At 55.0% G+C, this 18,735-nt stretch overlaps 1 protein-coding gene across 8 annotated transcripts in view; it reads left to right on the top strand.

Annotated features, from left to right (window-relative positions):
* The window catches only part of PTK2B (protein tyrosine kinase 2 beta), a 94,746-nt gene extending 76,431 nt beyond the window's left edge, over positions 1–18,315 (top strand). For 2 of the 8 annotated variants that reach the window (XM_019482809.2, XM_019482810.2), the window contains exons 22-30: positions 572–680; positions 7,534–7,599; positions 9,134–9,259; positions 11,246–11,392; positions 12,727–12,762; positions 14,825–14,852; positions 15,474–15,529; positions 16,106–16,249; positions 16,556–17,487. In XM_019482809.2, coding sequence (XP_019338354.1) covers positions 572–680; positions 7,534–7,599; positions 9,134–9,259; positions 11,246–11,392; positions 12,727–12,762; positions 14,825–14,852; positions 15,474–15,529; positions 16,106–16,249; positions 16,556–16,867 — 1,024 coding nt within the window. In that variant the 3' untranslated portion in view covers positions 16,868–17,487. Of the gene's footprint in view, positions 1–571; positions 681–7,533; positions 7,600–9,133; positions 9,260–11,245; positions 11,393–12,726; positions 12,763–14,824; positions 14,853–15,473; positions 15,530–16,105; positions 16,250–16,555 lie in introns of all 8 variants that reach the window. The other 6 variants (XM_059728083.1, XM_059728081.1, XM_059728089.1 and 3 more) reach the window with 6 other exon arrangements.
* The last annotated feature ends 420 nt before the right edge of the window (positions 18,316–18,735 follow it).

Genomic DNA, 18,735 nt, shown 5'->3' with positions numbered 1-18,735 from the left:
CTCTGTAGTGCCTGAGGCCAAGCAGGCTCTGGCCCTCTGGCTCACTCTGCACCAAGGAGAGCTTGGAGTTGGTCCTGGACCTCCCAAAACCCACCCCGCTGCCCTCCCCACCAGGCCCCAATGCCTAACTCAGTCCAGTAAAACACCCTGGGATCCCACATGTCTTCAGAGAGCATTTTGATGAAGCCTCACCTTGTGCCCAGCTCTGCTCTTCAGGTTGTCATTGCAGAGCGAGGAACGAGCCGTGGCACTGTCCTGATACCCAGCCGTCCACAACTCAGTCTCCCACCCTTTCCCTGTGGAAGTGCCCAAGAGAATCGGGGCCACATACCCACAGACATCCCGTTCACTCCAGTTCAGCACAGTCTGAACCAGCCTGCATGGGTCTGGCCAGCCATCCCTCCAAGCCTTTCTCTACTATGACGTCTGCCATGGCCAACGTGGTCCACAGCCCCTAGTTAGGAATATAAGAGATGATGTCTCGAATCATCCCGTGGGTCCATCCAGTTTGGCACCTTGCCTTGCACAGTGGGTGGGGTAATGGTGGCTCCTTTTCTTCCCTGGTGTGCAGTGACATTTACCTGATGGAGAAGGACATTGCCAAGGAGCAGGAAAGGAACAATCGCCACCGGCCTCCCAAAATCATGGAGCCCTCCTCATTCCAGGATCCACCTCCTAAGGTAGGAAGAACACGTGGGATTTGCTGTGGGACATCGGTTCCAGCTGTGCCAGCTGCTGCCCCACTCAGCTCTACCCACAGAGTCCATCCTGAGCACGTGGGGTTCATTGAGGATGGTTTATAGGGGAGGATACGAACCTAGTACAGCTGTTATTTGCCCTTTGAGATAGGGGTGCAACCTGGAGCACAAGTGGCATGGGCAGGCAACACAGGGGCAAATAGGGCAGGGAGCAGAATGCAGAGCAGCAGATCAGACAGGGAGTTCAGGGCAGGGAGCAGAATGCAGAGCAGCGGATTGGGCAGGGAGCTCAGGGCAGGGAGCAGAACGCAGAGCAGCAGATCGGGCAGGGAGCTCAGGGCAGGGAGCAGAATGCAGAGTAGCAGATTGGACAGGGAGCTCAGGGCAGGGAGCAGAATGCAGAGCAGCAGATTGTGCAGGGAGCTCAGGGCAGGGAGCAGAATGCAGAGCAGCAGATCAGACAGGGAGTTCAGGGCAGGGAGCAGAATGCAGAGCAGCGGATTGGGCAGGGACCTCAGGGCAGGGAGCAGAATGCAGAGCAGCAGATCGGGCAGGGAGCTCAGGGCAGGGGGCAGAATGCAGAGTAGCAGATTGGACAGGGAGCTCAGGGCAGGGAGCAGAATGCAGAGCAGCGGATTGGGCAGGGAGCTCAGGGCAGGGAGCAGAATGCAGAGTAGCGGATTGGACAGGGAGCTCAGGGCAGGGAGCAGAATGCAGAGTAGCGGATTGGACAGGGAGCTCAGGGCAGGGAGCAGAATGCAGAGCAGCGGATTGGGCAGGGAGCTCAGGGCAGGGAGCAGAACGCAGAGCAGCAGATCGGGCAGGGAGCTCAGGGCAGGGGGCAGAATGCAGAGTAGCAGATTGGATAGGGAGCTCAGGGCAGGGAGCAGAATGCAGAGCAGCAGATCAGACAGGGAGCTCAGGGCAGGGAGCAGAATGCAGAGCAGCAGATTGTGCAGGGAGATCAGGGCAGGGGGCAGAATGCAGAGTAGCAGATTGGACAGGGAGCTCAGGGCAGGGAGCAGAACGCAGAGCAGCAGATCGGGCAGGGCGTCGGAGTGGGATTCGATGAGGGTGTGGGGCTAATTTATGGCACACCGGCCACACGGGTTGGCCCGTGCTGCTGTAGCTCAGGGTTTGAGCTCCTCCTTGCTCGTGGCCCATGAACGTACATAACGGTGTCAGTAACTCGGGTTCCCTGTCCCTTCCCCATCACCTGAGTTCGCCACACTTCCTAGCCCACAAGCCTGCGGCGATGGGAGCTTTGCTTCTTCCAGCTCTGGGCAGCGACAAGTGCTTCTGCCCAAGCAGCAGAGCCCATCTGCTCAGAGATCATCCCGGCCACAGCTTGGGACAAAAGGGGTTTAAAAACCAAATGCACGCTCGATTTTTAACCTGCCAGATAGGAGCTCTCTCACCTTGTGGGCTGGGACTCGCAGCGCGACGCGTGGTGTTACCAGCTGCCTGCCTCCGAGGCAGTGGCATAGGGGGGCTCTAGGGTTAGTCAGCAAGGAGCATAACTAGGTGATCTCAGTAGCAATCATGTGCCATATGTTTTTGTGTGTGTCTGTGTGTGTCAAACCGCACGGCTGTCTGGGCGCAGGCAGACAGCGTGTTGTGCCGTTGTACTGGATGCCGGTCCCTTTGGCGGTGTGGTGAGACACCCGAATGAAACACAGGGTCTCCCCCTGCTAGAAAGCAGCTCCCTGAAGCAATTGCCTGTTTTCCACGTCGGTAATTCAGATAAAATCCTTGATTAATCCAAATCATAGTACTATAGAAAACGAGGGTTGAAGGGACCTCAGGAGGTCACGTCTAGTCCAACCCCTGCTCCAAGCAGGACCAGCCCCAACTACATCCTCCCAGCCAAGGCTTTGTCTACCTGAGTCTTAAAAACCTCCAAGGATGGAGACTGCACCACCTCTCTAAATAGTCTGTTTCAGTGCTTCACCACCCTCCTAGTGAGAAATTTTCTCCTAAACGTCCCTTGCTGCAAATGCCAACAGCAGTTGTGCCGCAGTACCTTCAACAAATGCTTGAAAAGACCACCACCCAATGCTAACTACGCACTAGCCAGCAGTCTTACCATACTTACTAATTGCTGCGTGCATGAACTAATTACAGTTACAAGCATTTGATCCAAATACTTACCCCTGGGCCTGGCAGGGAGATGGGAGCTGTCCCGTGCTGGCTGGCTCCAGCAGCTCACGCTAGCAAAGAAGCGCTCTCTCTTCTTCCATTTTAGGCCCCTAAATTTCTCGTTGCATCCTAGCTGGAAACATCACTTATTTGTCTTGTCTTTTCCACACACCAATGCTGCTTCCTTTGCCCATTTGCTCTAAATTTCTCAGGGATAATGTCCCCTATACCGAGCTGGCATCTTTTCTCCCACGCTTCCTTCTAGATTTTGGGGGTGCAGGTTGTAGCCGTGTTGGGCTAAGGACGTAGGCAGACAAGGTTTTTTGGGTAAATGTGGTATCTTTTATTTTTTATTTTATTTTATTTTAATTGGTCTAATGAAAGATACCACATTTGCCCAAAGAACCTTGTCCTTCTAGATTAGCACATCTATGGATATTCGCATTTTCACTTGTTCCAGGCGATTGGCTGTGTGACTCTCTCTAGATCCCTATACTATTTTGCTTGTATCTGATAAAACCTCCCATCACTGTTGGCTCTGGATTTATGACCCAGTCCTGGCACCTTGTTCCAAACCTTCAGACCGATCACAACTTCTTCCATTCAATAATAGGCATATTTTATTTGATTTTGTTGCTCTCTATGTTCAGGATCAGTTCACTTCCCTGAAAATTGAGTTTTCTAACCAGGAAGGGTGTCTTGAGACCCTCTGGGTCAAAATACTGGGAGAACATAGGGAGGGTGACATACTTGTAGGAGTCTACTATAGACTTGCCTGCCAAGAGGAAGAACTTTATCGGGAATTCAATAGCAAACTGGTCGAGGCTACATGCTTCCGATGCATGATCGTCATTGGGGACTTCGACTTCCCTGACATCTCTTGGGATGAGCACATGGCCAAATCTGACAGGTCGTGCAGCTTTCTCGCTTGCATTAATGACCTCTGCCTAATGCAGGAGGTCTATGATCCGACTAGGGGAGAAGCATTGCTGGATCTGGTCCTGGCCAAAGGGGACGACCTGATGAGCGATGTGAGGATCGAGGGGAAGCTTGGTGACAGCGACCATGATTTGGTCACTTTCTTAGTTCACCAAAGAGCAGGCAAATCCCTCAGTAAAGCAGAAATCCTCGACTTTGGGAAGGCTGACTTTTGCAAACTCAGAGCTTTGGTAAGTCAGGCAATTAGAGGCCATACCCCCCTAGATAAGGGAGTACACGAGGCATGGTCATCTCTCAGAAATATGATCCTTGAGGCACAGGGGAAAGCCATGTCATCTTGCAAGAAATGTAATCAACGGGCAAGGAAGCCCCCTTGGCTGAATAAGGAACTGTTGGACCTCATTACGCTCCAAGGAGTAGCCTACACTAGTTGGAAAATGGGAAGCATTACCAAAGAGTACTACTCAGCACTCGCCCACGTCTGTAGGGAGCGGTTGAGAAAAGCCAAGGCACAAACCAAACTCAGGCTAGCTATGGGGATCAAGGACAACAAAAAGTCCTTCTTCAGATGCATGGGAAGTCGAAAAAAGAACGATAATAGCATTGGGCCCCTGCGAGATCAAACAGGGCAGCTGACATCCGACGCCCAAGAAAAGGCCAATCTCCTAAATGACTTTTTTTGCACCAGTTTTTCATCCCCCCAAGGGGGTCACACTGCCTGATAGGACGTGAACCATCCTGGGAGTGGGTGGTGGGCCCAAAATCGATGTGGATCAGGTGAGGGAACACCTTGAGAAACTGGACATTCACAAGGCCGCGGGCCCTGACAGATTGCACCCGAGTCTTGAAGGAGCTGGCGGACATCATGGCATCCCCCTTGGCAAAGACGCTTGAAAACTTGTGGCACTCGGGAGAGATCCTGGAAGACTGAAAAAGAGCCAACATGGTCCCTATCTTCCAGAAAGGGAGGAGGGATGACCCGGGGAATTGTAGACAATCAGTCTGACGTCGGTCCCTGGAAAAATACTGGAGATATTGTCAAGGGATCCATCAATGCCAAACTAACAGAAAGCAAGCTTCTGAAGGCCAGCCAACATGGGTGTGTGACTGGCAGGTCATGCCTGACCAACCTCATCTCCTTCTATGACCAGGCAACATACGCCCTGGATGAGAGAGATGATGTGGATGTCATATATTTGGACTTCAAGAAAACCTTTGACCTAGTGCCCCACAATGTCCTCATGGCTAAGCTGGGGAGCTGTGGCCTTGATCGTCTCATGGTCCAATGGCTAGGCAACGGGCTAAGGGGTTGGACCCAAAGAGTACTAGCTGATGGGAGCAAATCAACGTGGTGCAGGGTGAGCAGTGGAGTCCCTCGGGGCTCAGTACTTGGGTCGGTACTCTTTAAAGTCTTCGTTAACGATCTGGAGTCAGGAGTCAGATGTGAACTGGCAAAGTTTGCAGCTGACACCAAATTATGGGGGAGGGCCGTCACACTGCAAGACAGGCTGGGAATACGGATCAATTTGGATATGTTCTCAAGGTGGGGAGACCAAAACCGGATGGCATCCAATGCAAGGTGCTGCACCTCGGTAGGAAGAACCCCCAACATACTTACAGGCTTGGCAATGCTACGCTTGCTAGCACCACGGCCGAAAGGGACTTGGGGGTCTTGACTGACCGCAAGATGAACATGAGCCACCAATGTGATGCTGTGGCCGGCAAAGCAAACCAAACTCTGGCGTGCATCTACCGTTGCATCTCAAGCAAAACCAGGAATGTCATCCTTCCGCTGTACTCAGCCCTGAGGAGACCGCAGCTGGAGAACTGCATCCAGTTTTGGGCTCCCCACTTCAGGAGGGATGTGGAGACGCTCAAGAAAGTCCAGAGGAGAGCCACTCATATGATCCAAGGCCTGGAGGGAAGACCATATGAGGAGAGGCTAAGGGACTTGGGACTCTTCCTTCTGGAGAAGAGAAGGCTCAGGAGGGACTTGGCGGCAGCCTACAAGTGCGGTACATCAGGACCTGGGAGAAGAGCTGTTCACCAGAGCTCCCCAAGGGATAACAAGGTCCGATGGCCACAAACTCCAAGAAGGCCGATTTAGTCTGGATACAAGAAAAAAGTTTTTTACGGTGCGAGTGTCCAGAGTCTGGAACAAACTCCCCCCAGAAGTGGTGCAAGCACCTACTCTGGACTCCTTCAAAAAACATCTGGATATTTTTCTTGCTGGGATCACTTGATCCCAGCTGACTTCCTGCCTATGGCAGGGGGCTGGACTTGATGATCTCATGAGGTCCCTTCCAGCCCCCAATGTCTATGAAAGCTATGAAATCTATGATACAAAGTGATAGAAAAATAAGAATAATTGAAGGAAAGCAATCAAGGTGATTACAGAATACAACACCAATTATTTGCCAGTCCCAGGGGGTTTGCAAAGAGTTGTGGGTGGATGAGATGGGCCAGTGGTGCGCCTTCTGCCAATGGTGGCCTCGGGATCCCCCCGTTGCTCTGAAAATCCCTCCTTTTGTATTCTTTTCCCCTGATGACTCTTTATTCCCGGGAATCGTTGATTGGTCTCCTTGTAGTCATCATACTGTCCATGTTCTGTCCAGTCAGAATAATTGTTTGTTTCTACAAACCCATCACATGCATACGTCTTAATTTGGGCATTTATCCGTGTCTTAATTTGGGCATGCCCGACCTCCTGATTTGGTCATTTGACCAAAACCAGAAATCTCTGGGGTTTTCCAGTTTGTCACTGTGACCTAATGCCAATGCTATGAGTTCCCTTGTTTTTAATGCTGTGGTACATGTTTGCACAGCTTGTTTGTCCACTAGCTTCAGACACAGTGGGCCTTGAAGGCTGAGACTGTGAAACTTTATCACAAACAGACTTTTAGAAACCAACTAACCCTTGCCATTCCCTTGGACTATTGTTCAATGTAATAAACATTGTCGTCTCTACTCTACCTACAAGCCAATTCCTAAAAGCAAATCTCTAAATATCGTTTCTAGCCATCAATCACCTGTTACATTACTTTTCTTAATTCTTACCCCGCTTTCTGGCTGGTCCCCATTCTTGTCCACAGGCTAATGACTTTGAAGGTGAAGTCACGGGTTATACAAGTGTCCTCATGTTAAAGTCCGTTAACACGTGCAAAGTGCCCTTGGAGCATCTTAAAGTTATGCCGCGCTAGGTGAGGCTTAACTCTGGGCCGTGCTCCCCAGCTCGTGTTAGGGTCACTTCATGCTGCTCCACAGAGATAAAATGGATGGTTTTGTGGTCTTCCAGCATCCCAGGATGCACTGCTCCTAGCCCCCTCCTCCAGAAGAGCAGGGGTAGCATGCAAGTGACTCCTAGCCACACCCCTGCTCGCCACCCTCTGGTGGCAAGTCGGAGCAGTGCAGGCAAGAAACATTATTAACCCTTTATGTGCGGCGGTTCCCAGCACGTTCTAGCTTCAACACTGCTACACGCTGCATGGGTTTGTCACGGACTGCGTGTTACGTGGAACCTCACTCCAGTTTGCGGCACGGCCATGGTCTGTACTGACCAGTTCAGTTAGGAATGTGAAGCTGGCAGGGGTCTCCCAAGGAATCCCCCAACTCCTCCCCATGCCCTAAGGCACCACTACAAGCCACTGAACCAGAAACCCACCTCTTTATGTGCTCGGTACCTGTGTCGCCTCACCTGTGGGCGAATGCTGTCTGTGCTGGCCCCCTCTGTGACATGACGGTCGTCTTCTTCCTTCAGCCCAGCCGGCCGAAATACAAGCCGCCTCCACAGACCAACCTGTTGGCTCCCAAGCTGCAGTTCCAGGTAAGACCCCGGGGCTTTTACAAGCCCACCTGCCAGCACCAAGAGGTGGGATATTGGAGGCTGCGCTCCCACCTGGGGCTGCCAGCATCATGCTTAGGGGTTGAGACCCTCGCGCTTTGGTTGTGCCTATCGCTAACCAGCTGCTGCCTGCCAGCCAGCTCCATACAACAGCTAATCCCCTTTTGCCTTGGGCTCCAGCAGGATTCGAACACTCCTCCCTTCCCCGCTACAATGATATCGGCCTAGCGATGCTCTCATAGGATGCTTGTTTGTGCCTTGAAGCTTCGAGAGAGACTTTCACCCAGCTCAGGTGTCAGCCCACCCAGGGGTTAGCAGAGCCGAGCCCTTCCTGCATTTCCTTTCCAGGGACAGTCGTAGCTGGGTCCTTCTCCCCTCTGCTGCAACATAGCTTCACCCCTGCCCCGTGCTGAATTGAGTGGAGCAGCAGCGCGGTGGCTCTGAGCAGAATTTGGCCCTTTCTCCCTTGGTCCAGACTTCATCTAGTGCCTGTTCAGCAGAGAAGTACCATGAGTCACATCTTAGTGCTTAGCGTGCCCTGGATGGGCCTGGCATGCACCAGCCGAGCCCCACTGGCTTCAATGTAGTTGCCTCCAGGATCAGAATTGGGCCCTTTTGGGCTGAAAGTACTTTATTAGAGAGAGAATGTGGCCTACTGGTTCCAGTGCAGGACTTGGGACTGGGAGCTCTGGGCTCTGCCAAAGACTCACTGCAGGGCCGTGGCCATGTCACTTTGCCTCCCTGTGCCTCAGTTTCTCCACCTCCCAAACAGGGAAGCTGATTTCTCTCATCAACCCATCACCACAGCTCGCCTTGCTGGGAGGCGGCGAGGCTGCATTAGCTGTTGCTTGTAAGGCCCTTTAAGATCCTGGGAGGGGGATGGCTGGAGAAGCATGTAGCTTTAAAAACTTAGCCTTGCAACTCTCCTGGGAGGTAGGGAGCACCATTCCCATTTTACAGGTGGGGAAACTGAGGCAGGAAATGGCCAGATTCCCCAAATCATAGAGTCGTAGAGAAGTGGGTCTGGACGGGACCTCCAGAGGTCCCATCCAGCCCTGTCCAAACCAACCTCTGAGCAAAACGGGAGTCACCCCGGCACAGCACCAGGCATCACACCCGCCCCTGCCCCAGGGAAAGCAAAGGGACCACGGTGGCCAATGTCCTGCTGCTGCAAAGGTTAATATACACTCCCGAGATCCCAGGCAGAGGCCGTGCTCCTGCTACAGAGGAAGGCAAACCCCGCCAGTGTGTACCAGTCTAACCGGAGGGGTGAAATCCCTTCCTGACCCCAAATGCAGCCTCGGTCTGTCCTTGGGTGCAGGGGCAAGATCCTGTAGCTAGGACTCAACCCCAGCAGGAGCGTTGGCACAGCCCAGGCATAGGAGACCACTTGTTTCACTCCCCCCTGGTGAAAGCCCCTCTGCAGTGCTCCCCGCGCCTCGCGCTCTCCCTGTCCGTGTCTGCTCACTGTGTGCGTCCTGTTTCTGTGCCCGCCGCCTCCGGCTTCCCCGGACAGGTGCCCGAGGGCCTGTGCGCCAGCTCGCCGACGCTCACGAGCCCCATCGAGTACCCATCACCTGCCAACTCCCTGCATACCCCGCCGCTCAACCGCCATAATGTCTTCAAGCGCCACAGCATGAGGGTAAGACGGGCCCCCACGGCCGCCCTGCCTCGCACACGACCAGGGCACACCGGTGGGGCAGAGGTGCCCGCAGGCGAGAGGCGGGGAGAGGGGGGGGTCCGTCAGGGGTGCTGCGTCCTGTGGCCTCGGTCTTTGTTATGCTGCAATGTCTGCTTTTTTATGCCAACGCCGTTCCTCCTGCCCTGGCTCCAGAATCAGCCCCTTTAACCCCTTCAGCGCCTGCCTGTATGAGCTGGGGTCAGGCAAGCCATCTGGCGGCATTGTCTGGCCTCGGTGGAAGTAGGGGGCACCGTGGCACCAAGTCACCATGGGCACCGGGGGCACGGATGAGCTCCAGAAAGCAACGTGGTGCATCCTCCCCCCGTGAAGGCTCCTTAGGGCACATTCATGGATAGGCTGCCGTTCTCTTGATAGGGCAGCCCACCCGTGAGCAGCTGGCACAGCTGCCCTGGAAACTGGTGGGAGCAAATAAGCCACTTGTCCGGGACCATGCACAGGAGAGCCTGAAACTGGCTGCTCTGTGCTTTATCTGTACCATCGAGAGCGGAGATCAGAAATGGGGTGTATGCCCCGCTCTGCACAGGGGCTGCGGGCCAGTCTTGCCCTTGCAAGGGGTTGGTCGTTGTGGCTTTAAGAACTGAGCCTCACAGCTCCCCTGTGACATAGGGAACATTTTATAGGTGGGGAAACTGAGGCAAGGTCTTTGGGATTGCCATTACCAGCCTCATTTCCCCCCTGAGTCTGGCTGCTTCTGTGGTTTTTCTGCAGACCCCCACCCCGTGAATCTCCAAGCACCCTTCCCTGGCCTGCCACCCCTTTCCAGTGAGCAGCCCCAGCTTAGACTGGAGCGGGCACCATGAGACAGGGCATTTGCATGGCTCTGTGCAGCACCAAGAGGTCCCGACTTTCCATGGCACCTTTGGAGACTCCCCAAACGGCAGCAATAACATAGTGCACTGCCCAGCTCTTGTGAGCAACAAGACAAATCAATACATCCTGCTCAGGAGCAGCCCGCATCGCTACCTTGTGTGCCCTGGAGGAAGGCAGAGCTGAAGATTTAAGGCTTTGCTTTTGCAGAGAGCCTGTTAGAAAGAAAAGGGTGCATCAAGGAAGAGGAAGTCAATCATTCCCATACATGTTGCAGAATTAAATGCGTGCATCTTGTTCTTGAGAAGGCAGCATGAAAAAAAAAAGGATCTCTTCTGGTCACATCTACACATGCAGCAGACTGTGCAGTTGTTACCGCGCAGTATTGTCGTCGCACGGTATTTTCCCGGTGCTACTGCACAGTAGCAATGAGCTACTGCATAGTAGATTGTTACTATTGCACATTAGCATCACCGCGCGGTTAGTGCCCGGCAATGCTACTGCACGGTAGCAACAAGCTACTGTGCGGTAGGTTGTTACTACTGTGCAGTCGCATCACCACACGGTTAGTGCCTGGCAATGCTACTGCACAGTAGCAATGTGGTGCCATAGCTCATTGCTACTGTGCCGTAGCGTCTTGTGTAGACGTGCCCGCTGAGTACTAAGTAACTGAATAGTGGCAGCTAGGATCCCAGCCTGCTCCATGCTCTACTTCCAGGGTGTCTGTGCACGTTTTCCTTGCAGGGTCACTGGGAAGTGGCAGCAACTGCTCTTACTGTATTTCTCACCTATAATACGCACCACGTTTCCCAGCAGATATTTTTTTGGGGGGGGGGGAAGTTGCATGTTGCATGTTGCATGCAAGAAAATATGGTAGCGGTGGAAAGGGAAAGGGCGTGGGACCATTCCTGCAGGTTGCCTTGATGCGCTGGTCGGAGGCTCGGGACCTACTCTGATGCCTTACAGAGCTGGGGATCCAGAGTCACGGTGCTGCAGGCGCGGTGGAGGGTCTCTGCAGTGTGGCTAGCTGGCCTGGGCCCAGTGGGTGCAGGGCTGGGGAGGGGGTGGGTGGCCGCTGCTGCATGACCCCCTTAGTCACTGCTCACCTTTGTGCTGCAGGAGGAGGACTTCCTCCGGCCCAGCAGCAAAGAGGAGGCCCAGAAGCTGTGGGAGATGGAGCGGGTGAAGATGAGGCAGCTGCTGGACAAACAGCAGAGGCAAATGACGGAGGATTATCAGTGGCTGCAGCAGGAGGAGAAATCCCTGGTGAGTCCCTGTCCCGTCTCCTTGGGGTCGGCTGGGACCTTTCCCTGGGAAAAACCCAGGGCAGCGGATGGCAGCAAGGCTGCGATGTTCGGTTTGCCCAGTTCAGGGCTGCTTTTCATCCCCAATGAGTACACCGCATTGCTGTACTGTCTCACATACCACGCACCCCCAGGCAGGACCCTCACCTTGCTTTGGGAAGGCAGAAGCACGAGAAAAAAAAGATTTTTCCAGAATCACAGCCCAAAGCTGACCGCATGCAGCAGCTCCTTGGCTGTTTCAGGTGAACGCTGGTGTTTACCCTCTCTCAGCCACTGCCGAATTGCCAGCAGCTTTTGGCAGGAAGAAGAGTGAGAAGCAGAGCCCTCAGCAGCCATTGCAATGTGTCCATGCTTCTATTCCAGGACAGAAACCAGCTTCCCTGCATAAGACATGCACCCCCGTTTTGGCAGGCTAATTTTTGGGGGGGAGGTGTGTGTGGTATGTGAGTAAATATGGTATAATACCTTACACTACGTTGTATCATATCGTATCTTGTATCATATCCTGTCCGTCTTGCTTACAAATATCATTGACAATCCCTCGGAAAGTTGGCCAGTTTTGATTCCTGTTGAATACACTGCAGTTTTTAAGTGTTTGCCGGTGTTTCAATTGGCTGCAGTAGTGTTTTTTTAATCGGTCATCGACCTGGATAACGGGCAATTAGCAGGTGAACTCAGGCCAGATACATTCGTGTCGTGTCAGTCAAAATACTCCAATGATTCGTTCTTTCTTATAGTTCGAATGTTGTGACTCTGCATTCACTTGCGTTTGGAAACACGAGGGCATTTTTGAACTGGGACAAAATGAATGATTCGAAAATGCCCCAAGAGGCCCACGTGGGTATTTCAAACTAAAAAAAATGCCAAGCAAGAACTGTGTTAAAACTCCTGGGACAGTTCAAGGCTCCTGATCAGCTTTATTGATGTATCAATAAACTGCATCAGAACTGCTCAATTGCATGTCATGGGGCCTATACTGCTAACACGTAAAAGAGATTCTCCCTAAGCCCAGGAGATAGCAGGCTGGGATTTTGGAATAAGAGCCTCTAAATATTGCCCAGGACGGGGGTAAGCAGTCTAGTGACAGCAACCGTGAACTTCCTAGGGGGCCATATGTCTGTGACTACCCGACGGCCCGGGGACAGAGCTGGGGCTGGTCCTGCTTGGAGCAGGGGGTTGGACTAGATGTGACCTCCTGGCACCTCTTCCAACCCTCGTTTTCTATGGTTTTGTGATAACACGTACGTGGTTTGCTGTTTCTGCGCTACTTATATTTCTTGTTCTTCCATCCCACAGGACCCCATGGTGTTTATGAACAACAACGCTCCTCCTGTGAGTAGTTCAAGGCCAGTCCCCATAGAGGCTAAAGCTTTACAGGGAATCTAGCTCTCTCTCCATGCATAGCCTTTCCCTTCACGGGGCTTCGAACTCAGCTGTGTGTTTTAGTGTCACTCAGGGATGATCCATGATCTCCTTATACTCACCCCCCGCTGCAGTGTAGGTCTGCATTGCATGACTCAAATGGTTCCTTCAAACCCTTGTTGTGAAGCGTGGTAAGAAGAGCCTGCAGCTGCGTGGGTATTTCCCAGGCTGCTGGGCTTTGCTGGTTGCCCCCTCCCCATCTTCCTGCTCAGTATGTCAGGGGGGTTTGAAGCCTCCCCGAGAGGCGCCGGGTGCTGCTGCAGCCCAGGCTGGGGATGGGGATGGGGACTGGGCTGTGCCAATGCTCCTGCTGGGGCCGATCCTGCAAGGTCCGGAGGGTCTTGTCCCTCTGCTCAAGGTCCGACTGATGCTGCATTTGAGGTCAGGAAGGACTGTACCCCCATGGTCACACTGGTGCAGACTGGATGGGGGGGTTGCCTTCTTCGGCCTGGGACCTCTTGAGTGCATGTTAACAGCCTTTTATAGAAGCAGCATGCTGGCTGCCGCGGTCCCTCTGCTTTCCTGTGGTGCGATGTCTTGGGTCAGGGTTGAAGGTAGTTTTATAAAGAGTTTGGATGATGGGTTTGTCTGGGCTGGTTTGCACAGGGCTGATCCTGCCTCAGGCAGGGGTTGGACTAGATGTGACCTCTGGAGCTCCCGTCCAGCCCCCCGGCTCTAGGATTTCAATGATTTCTATGATTTTTGTGATTATGGATTTGTCTGGGCTGGTTTGGACAAGACTGATCCTGCCTCAAGCAGGGGTTGGACTGGACAAGACCTTTGGAGGTCCCTTCCAGCCCCACGGCTCTGGGATTTCTATGAACCGAGGGTCTTCCCGACACTTGGAAGTGTGAGTGCACGGCTGAATTGCCATGACCAGCCCCAGAGCTAGCCTCGGTGCAGTCGGGCATGCGAGATATGTGAACAGGTTGAATCTGCATCTGTCAATCTGAAGTTGGCTTCTGTTGAGTCTGTTAATGGCAATTCATGGATAGTTTTACTTTTTGTTCACAGTAGAGTCTGTGCTTGCTAGTCCGGCAGCGCTCTTTCCCATGCTTGTGGCTGGAGCCATTTATTTGTGAAGCCCCTGGGGCAACCATAACGGGGTGGAGACTGGAGATTGGTCCCAGTGCAGCCTTCTCAAACCAGTGCAAGATTGCTTCTGCTGGCAGACTTTGCACAGCTGCTTGTGAGAAGCGGTTGGACCTGTGCAATGGCAAAGGGCTGCCTCCAGCATCTCCAGAGACAGCAGGTGCCGACCTCCCTGGGGCTGGCCACGCTGTTGCAGAACAGCTGCAGCAACAGAGCAAAGGCGGTGTGCATGGGAGCAGGATCTGCTACGCTGCTCCTTTCATTGCCGGCCGTCTGAGCTGACACTTAGCATAGAAACGCTAGAGCAGTGGAGCTGGACGGGCGCTCCAGGGGTCCCATCTAGTCCAGCCCCCTGTTTGAGGCAGGATCGGCGCTGCGCAAACCAGCCCGGACACATCCATCCTGTCTAAACTCTTTGTAAAACCACTGTCAACCCTGCCACAGCACCAGACATCACCCCTGAACCGGCCGCAGGCAAAGCGGGGGGACCACGGCAGCCTATGCCCTGCTTCTATGAAAGGTTGAGAAATCCCAGGTAGAGGCCATGCCCCTTGCTACAGAGGAAGGCAACCTCCCTCCAGTCCACACCAGTTTGACCATGGGGGAAAATCCCTTTGTGACCACAAATGCAACATTGATCTGAGCCTGAGCTAAGGGTCAAGACCCTCCAGCCAGGACCCTGTGGGGTTGGTGCCAGCAGGACCATGGGCACAGCCCAGTCCCCATCCCCAGCCTGAGCTGCAGCTGGCACCCAGCGCCTCTGGGGGAGGCTTAAAAGCCCCCTGACACATGGAGCAGAGCAGGAGAGGGGGCAAGTAGGGGACAATCCCCATAGGAGAACATGCTATTATATACTGTTATATTTCTCTTTCCTTTGCAGCTACTCCCGGAGAAGGAGACCGACTACAGTGAGTGTCCATGCCAGACTGCCCCTTCCCCCTTGTTGCAGGCAGGCCCATGCAGCGGGGTGGGGGGCTAGCAGGGGATTCCTGTGTGCAGGGGTTTCTATTTGCACATGCAGATCCTCTTCATGCTCATTGAATTGGAGGGGGACACTCTTTCTGAGCTGCTTGTCTCCATGCTACCCCCAGCCAGAGAGGACTGCTGGTTCACCGTGCTGCATCGGGGCTTGCACCTCCTTCTAGAGCTGCCGGGCATTGCCCCCTCTCCTTGTCCCCTCAGTCCAGTGTCGAGTCTCTCACAGGAGCACAGATATTTCTGCAAGGACTGATCCATCCCCTGCCCCTCTCCCCTGCCAGCTCCCTGCACTCAGAGGCCCAATTGTGAGGTCGTTGCTTAGTTTAGAGAGCCGGAGGGTACAAACTCTTCTCCGTGGCTGCTGCGTGGCGTAGGCTGCAAAGAGCTGAGCTTAAATTGCAGCAAGGAAGATGGGGGTGAGAAGAGGCAGGTCACTGTGGGGTTGCCAGCCCTGGGGCGGGGTAGCCAAGGCCACCTCCGGTCCCTCCAGCCCTGCTTCCTCTGATGCCATAATAATAATAATAATGATTGTTTTTTATTTCCCTTTATTGATGGTGTAGCTGAGTTCACGGGCCCACCGCAGAAACCTCCCAGGTTCGGTGCACAGGTAGGTGGGAGACCTGACCGGGGGGGATGACCTCAGCCCCAGCCTGCGTCCCTCCTTTTCCGCTCGGGGTCACGCGGCAGGACCGCGTCCGAGCCCTGCGGGCCACGTCTGTCCCACTCCTGCACGTGTGTTTTGGGGTCACGAGGGCTTTGGGAGCGGGGTTTCCCCAGCCCGGATCTATGAGCTCGGCGCACACGAGCAGAGAGGACGGGGCCTGCTCAGGAGAAGCCCGGGGGGGTCATGCTGGGATGTGCTTTGGAAATGGCCTCTTAGTGCACCCCCATGCTCTCCAGAGCCCCCCAGGCCATCGGTCACTTCTCTCCTCCCCTAGGTTTGAACCAGGGGCTGGTGAGGGTGGCTCTGGGTCTCCTGCCCTGTTGCATGGGTGTAAAAGAGATGTTTGGTGTCAGGATAATGGTTAGAAGATCCCGGGCTGTGTCCCCGTTGGCCTGTGGCAGGTTGAACACCCCCCCATCACATGCCCCTGCCCTTCCTTCTCTCCGGTGCCTATTGCCAAAGCCATTTGCAAGGACCCCATTAGGCAAGCTGACCTCTTGCCCCCCCACCCCGTCCCAGCCGTTCCAGTCAGCCCCCACAGCCAACTTGGACCGGACGGACGACGCCGTCTACAGCAACGTGACAGACCTGGTGAAGGCCGTGCTGCAGCTGAAGAACGAGATCTGCCAGCTGCCTCCCGAGGGGTACATCATCGTCGTGAAGGTAAAGCAACCCTGATACCTCCACCGGGGAAAAGCGGGGGTCCCTCTGCAGCTGGCCACGTGGCCAGCACCACGTCCTGGGACCCTCCACCAACCTCAGGGACCGAGGCGCGAGTCTAGGGCAGGACTCGAACTCGCATCCTCCACCCAGGACCAGCCTTCAACCCAGGTTCCAGCACTAGCTGCAAACCGATAGCATTACCCAGGACGCACCTCTTCCTAACCCGGGTGCATCCAGGGTAATGCTATTGGTGGCTGCTAGGCAGAATCGAGCCATTGCCTCTGACGTCCCCGTTCCCCCCCGCAGAACGTGGGTCTCTCCCTGCGGAAGCTGATCGGCAGCGTGGACGAGATCCTGCCCGTCCTGCCCGCGGCGTCCCGCACCGAGGTAGGATTGGGCCCCTTCTGGTCCCCTCCTGGATGTGGAAGACGATGCTGTCACCTGGGGAGGGGTTGGGTCCCGGGAGGGGTGCGGGCAGACACAGGCGATCGTGCGCGTGGAGTAATTTACCCTGGGTTTTTACTCCGCGATAAGGAGCAAACCCATGCCCAAGAGGTGTTATTACAGCGCCTGGCCCCGAGGAGGGGGAGCTGGCTTTTATGGAGCAGGTGCCCATAGTGTCTCCATAGGGACTGTGTTTGCATCCTTGTGCAAGGGGTGTGTGTACACATGTGTGTGCAAGACTGCTCCTACCAACAGCCATCAGCAGGGCACAAACCCAGCCCTCAACCCCTCTCTGCTAATGCAATAGCTCCATCCATTGGCAGATGCAGTAGGTTGTCACCCCCTAAGTCACAGGGGTCAAACTCACGTGGCCTCATGGTCAGAGGAGCTTGACCGCTGTGACTTAGGGGATAACAACCTACCACATCTGCCAATGGACGGTGCTGTGGTCTGGATCACGCCCGAAGACCTCCCTATCTGTCCCCGTGGGCTAGGTCCAGTGCTCGTAGCCGGTCCAGTGGCACGGAGACACTGCATGCAGCTTATGGGTGCAAGACCTGGCATGTTATGGGGGGGCCCACTTGGACGCCCCCGCCCTAAGTCACCAGGGCCAGGACAGGATCTTCCCAAGCATAACCCGGGGAGGTCCCCAGCTTTCCCCTGCTCTTCATGCTCCCACGTGAACGTGCTCTGTGCCGGCAGATCGAGGGTACCCAGAAGCTCCTGAACAAGGACCTGGCCGAGCTGATCAATAAGATGCGCCTGGCTCAGCAAAACGCGGTCACCTCGCTGAACGAGGAGTGCAAGCGCCAGATGCTCACGGCCTCCCACACGCTGGCCGTGGACGCCAAGAACCTCCTGGACGCCGTGGACCAAGCCAAGGTCCAAGCCAGCCTGGTGAAGCTCTCGCTGGAGTGAGAGGCAGGGCAAGGAGAAGCGAGCAATGCAGCTGGCGGGGCACGGGAGAGGAGCCTGCCCCGGAGGACGTGGCTTTCTGTATCTTCTCTGGCCTCGACGTGCTGCCCCTTCCCCGCAGTCTCTCTCATGTCTTTGATATCGTCGTGTCGGTCGTCCGAATCCAGGCAGGGGGCTCCCGGGGCCAACGCTGGCGGGGAGGGGGGGATTGGCCGTCTTCCTGGGTCCGGCAGCCTGGGCGGCTGGGGACAAGCCTGCTTCCACGGGCCACGGGGTGGGGTGGCGCTAGGCACTGGCTAGTCCGCCCGGGCAGGGAGCTGGTCGAGCCGTTCTCCTTCCCCAGAGGTGGTCGCATCGGTTCAGGGGACCCCCACGGGGTGAGGATGCCCGTGCTGCGGTGGGCTGAGAGCTGCACGTTCCCCGCATGCCTCTCTGGACGCGGTCCACCAGCCCCCGTGAGCTCGGGGGGGGCGCAGGATCTTCCTTTCCTTGTACATTGTACAGAAGAGTTTATTTAATGACCCCCGGGTGGTCCGCGGGCTTCTCCGGGACCCGCGCTTCTCGCGCGCAAGCCGCCCAGCACCAAACAGCGCCCGGCCCTTTCGACCTGGTTTGTCGTCCGATTCATCCGTGTCCGGTCCTGGGCTTTTCCCGTGAGTTCCCACGAAGCTGTTTGTTCTGGCCGAGATAAACCATGTACAAAGGTGCCCCCGTGCCTCTGCCTCTCTGTCGAGTGACTGCGCCTTGGAGGGGCCGGGCGTTGTGCGCCGGGCGCTTTCGTGTGTCCCTTGGGGGCTGGAGAGCTCCTAGCAGCCTTGGCGTGTCCCAGTGCGCACACACACATGCGTGGAGGCAGGCACTCCCGTTATATGTCCAGCTGGAAACACACCCATGCACACAGCCGCACACCTACCTGCCCACACCCACAGGCTTCATTATACGGCCAGCCACAAACACACACACCCACCCACCTCATTATCTATCAGCCGGAAACACACGGACATACACACACTTACCCCCACAACCACACATTTTATTAAATATCCAGCCACCAACACACCCATGCACACACCCTCACACCTACACCCACATGCTTCATTATACAGCCCGCCACAAACACATACACC

The sequence above is a fragment of the Alligator mississippiensis genome, chromosome 1 (assembly GCF_030867095.1).
Source record: "Alligator mississippiensis isolate rAllMis1 chromosome 1, rAllMis1, whole genome shotgun sequence".
Taxonomy (NCBI): domain Eukaryota; kingdom Metazoa; phylum Chordata; order Crocodylia; family Alligatoridae; genus Alligator; species Alligator mississippiensis.
Note: the sequence above shows the minus strand (reverse complement) of the source record. Positions and strands in the feature narration are given on the sequence as shown.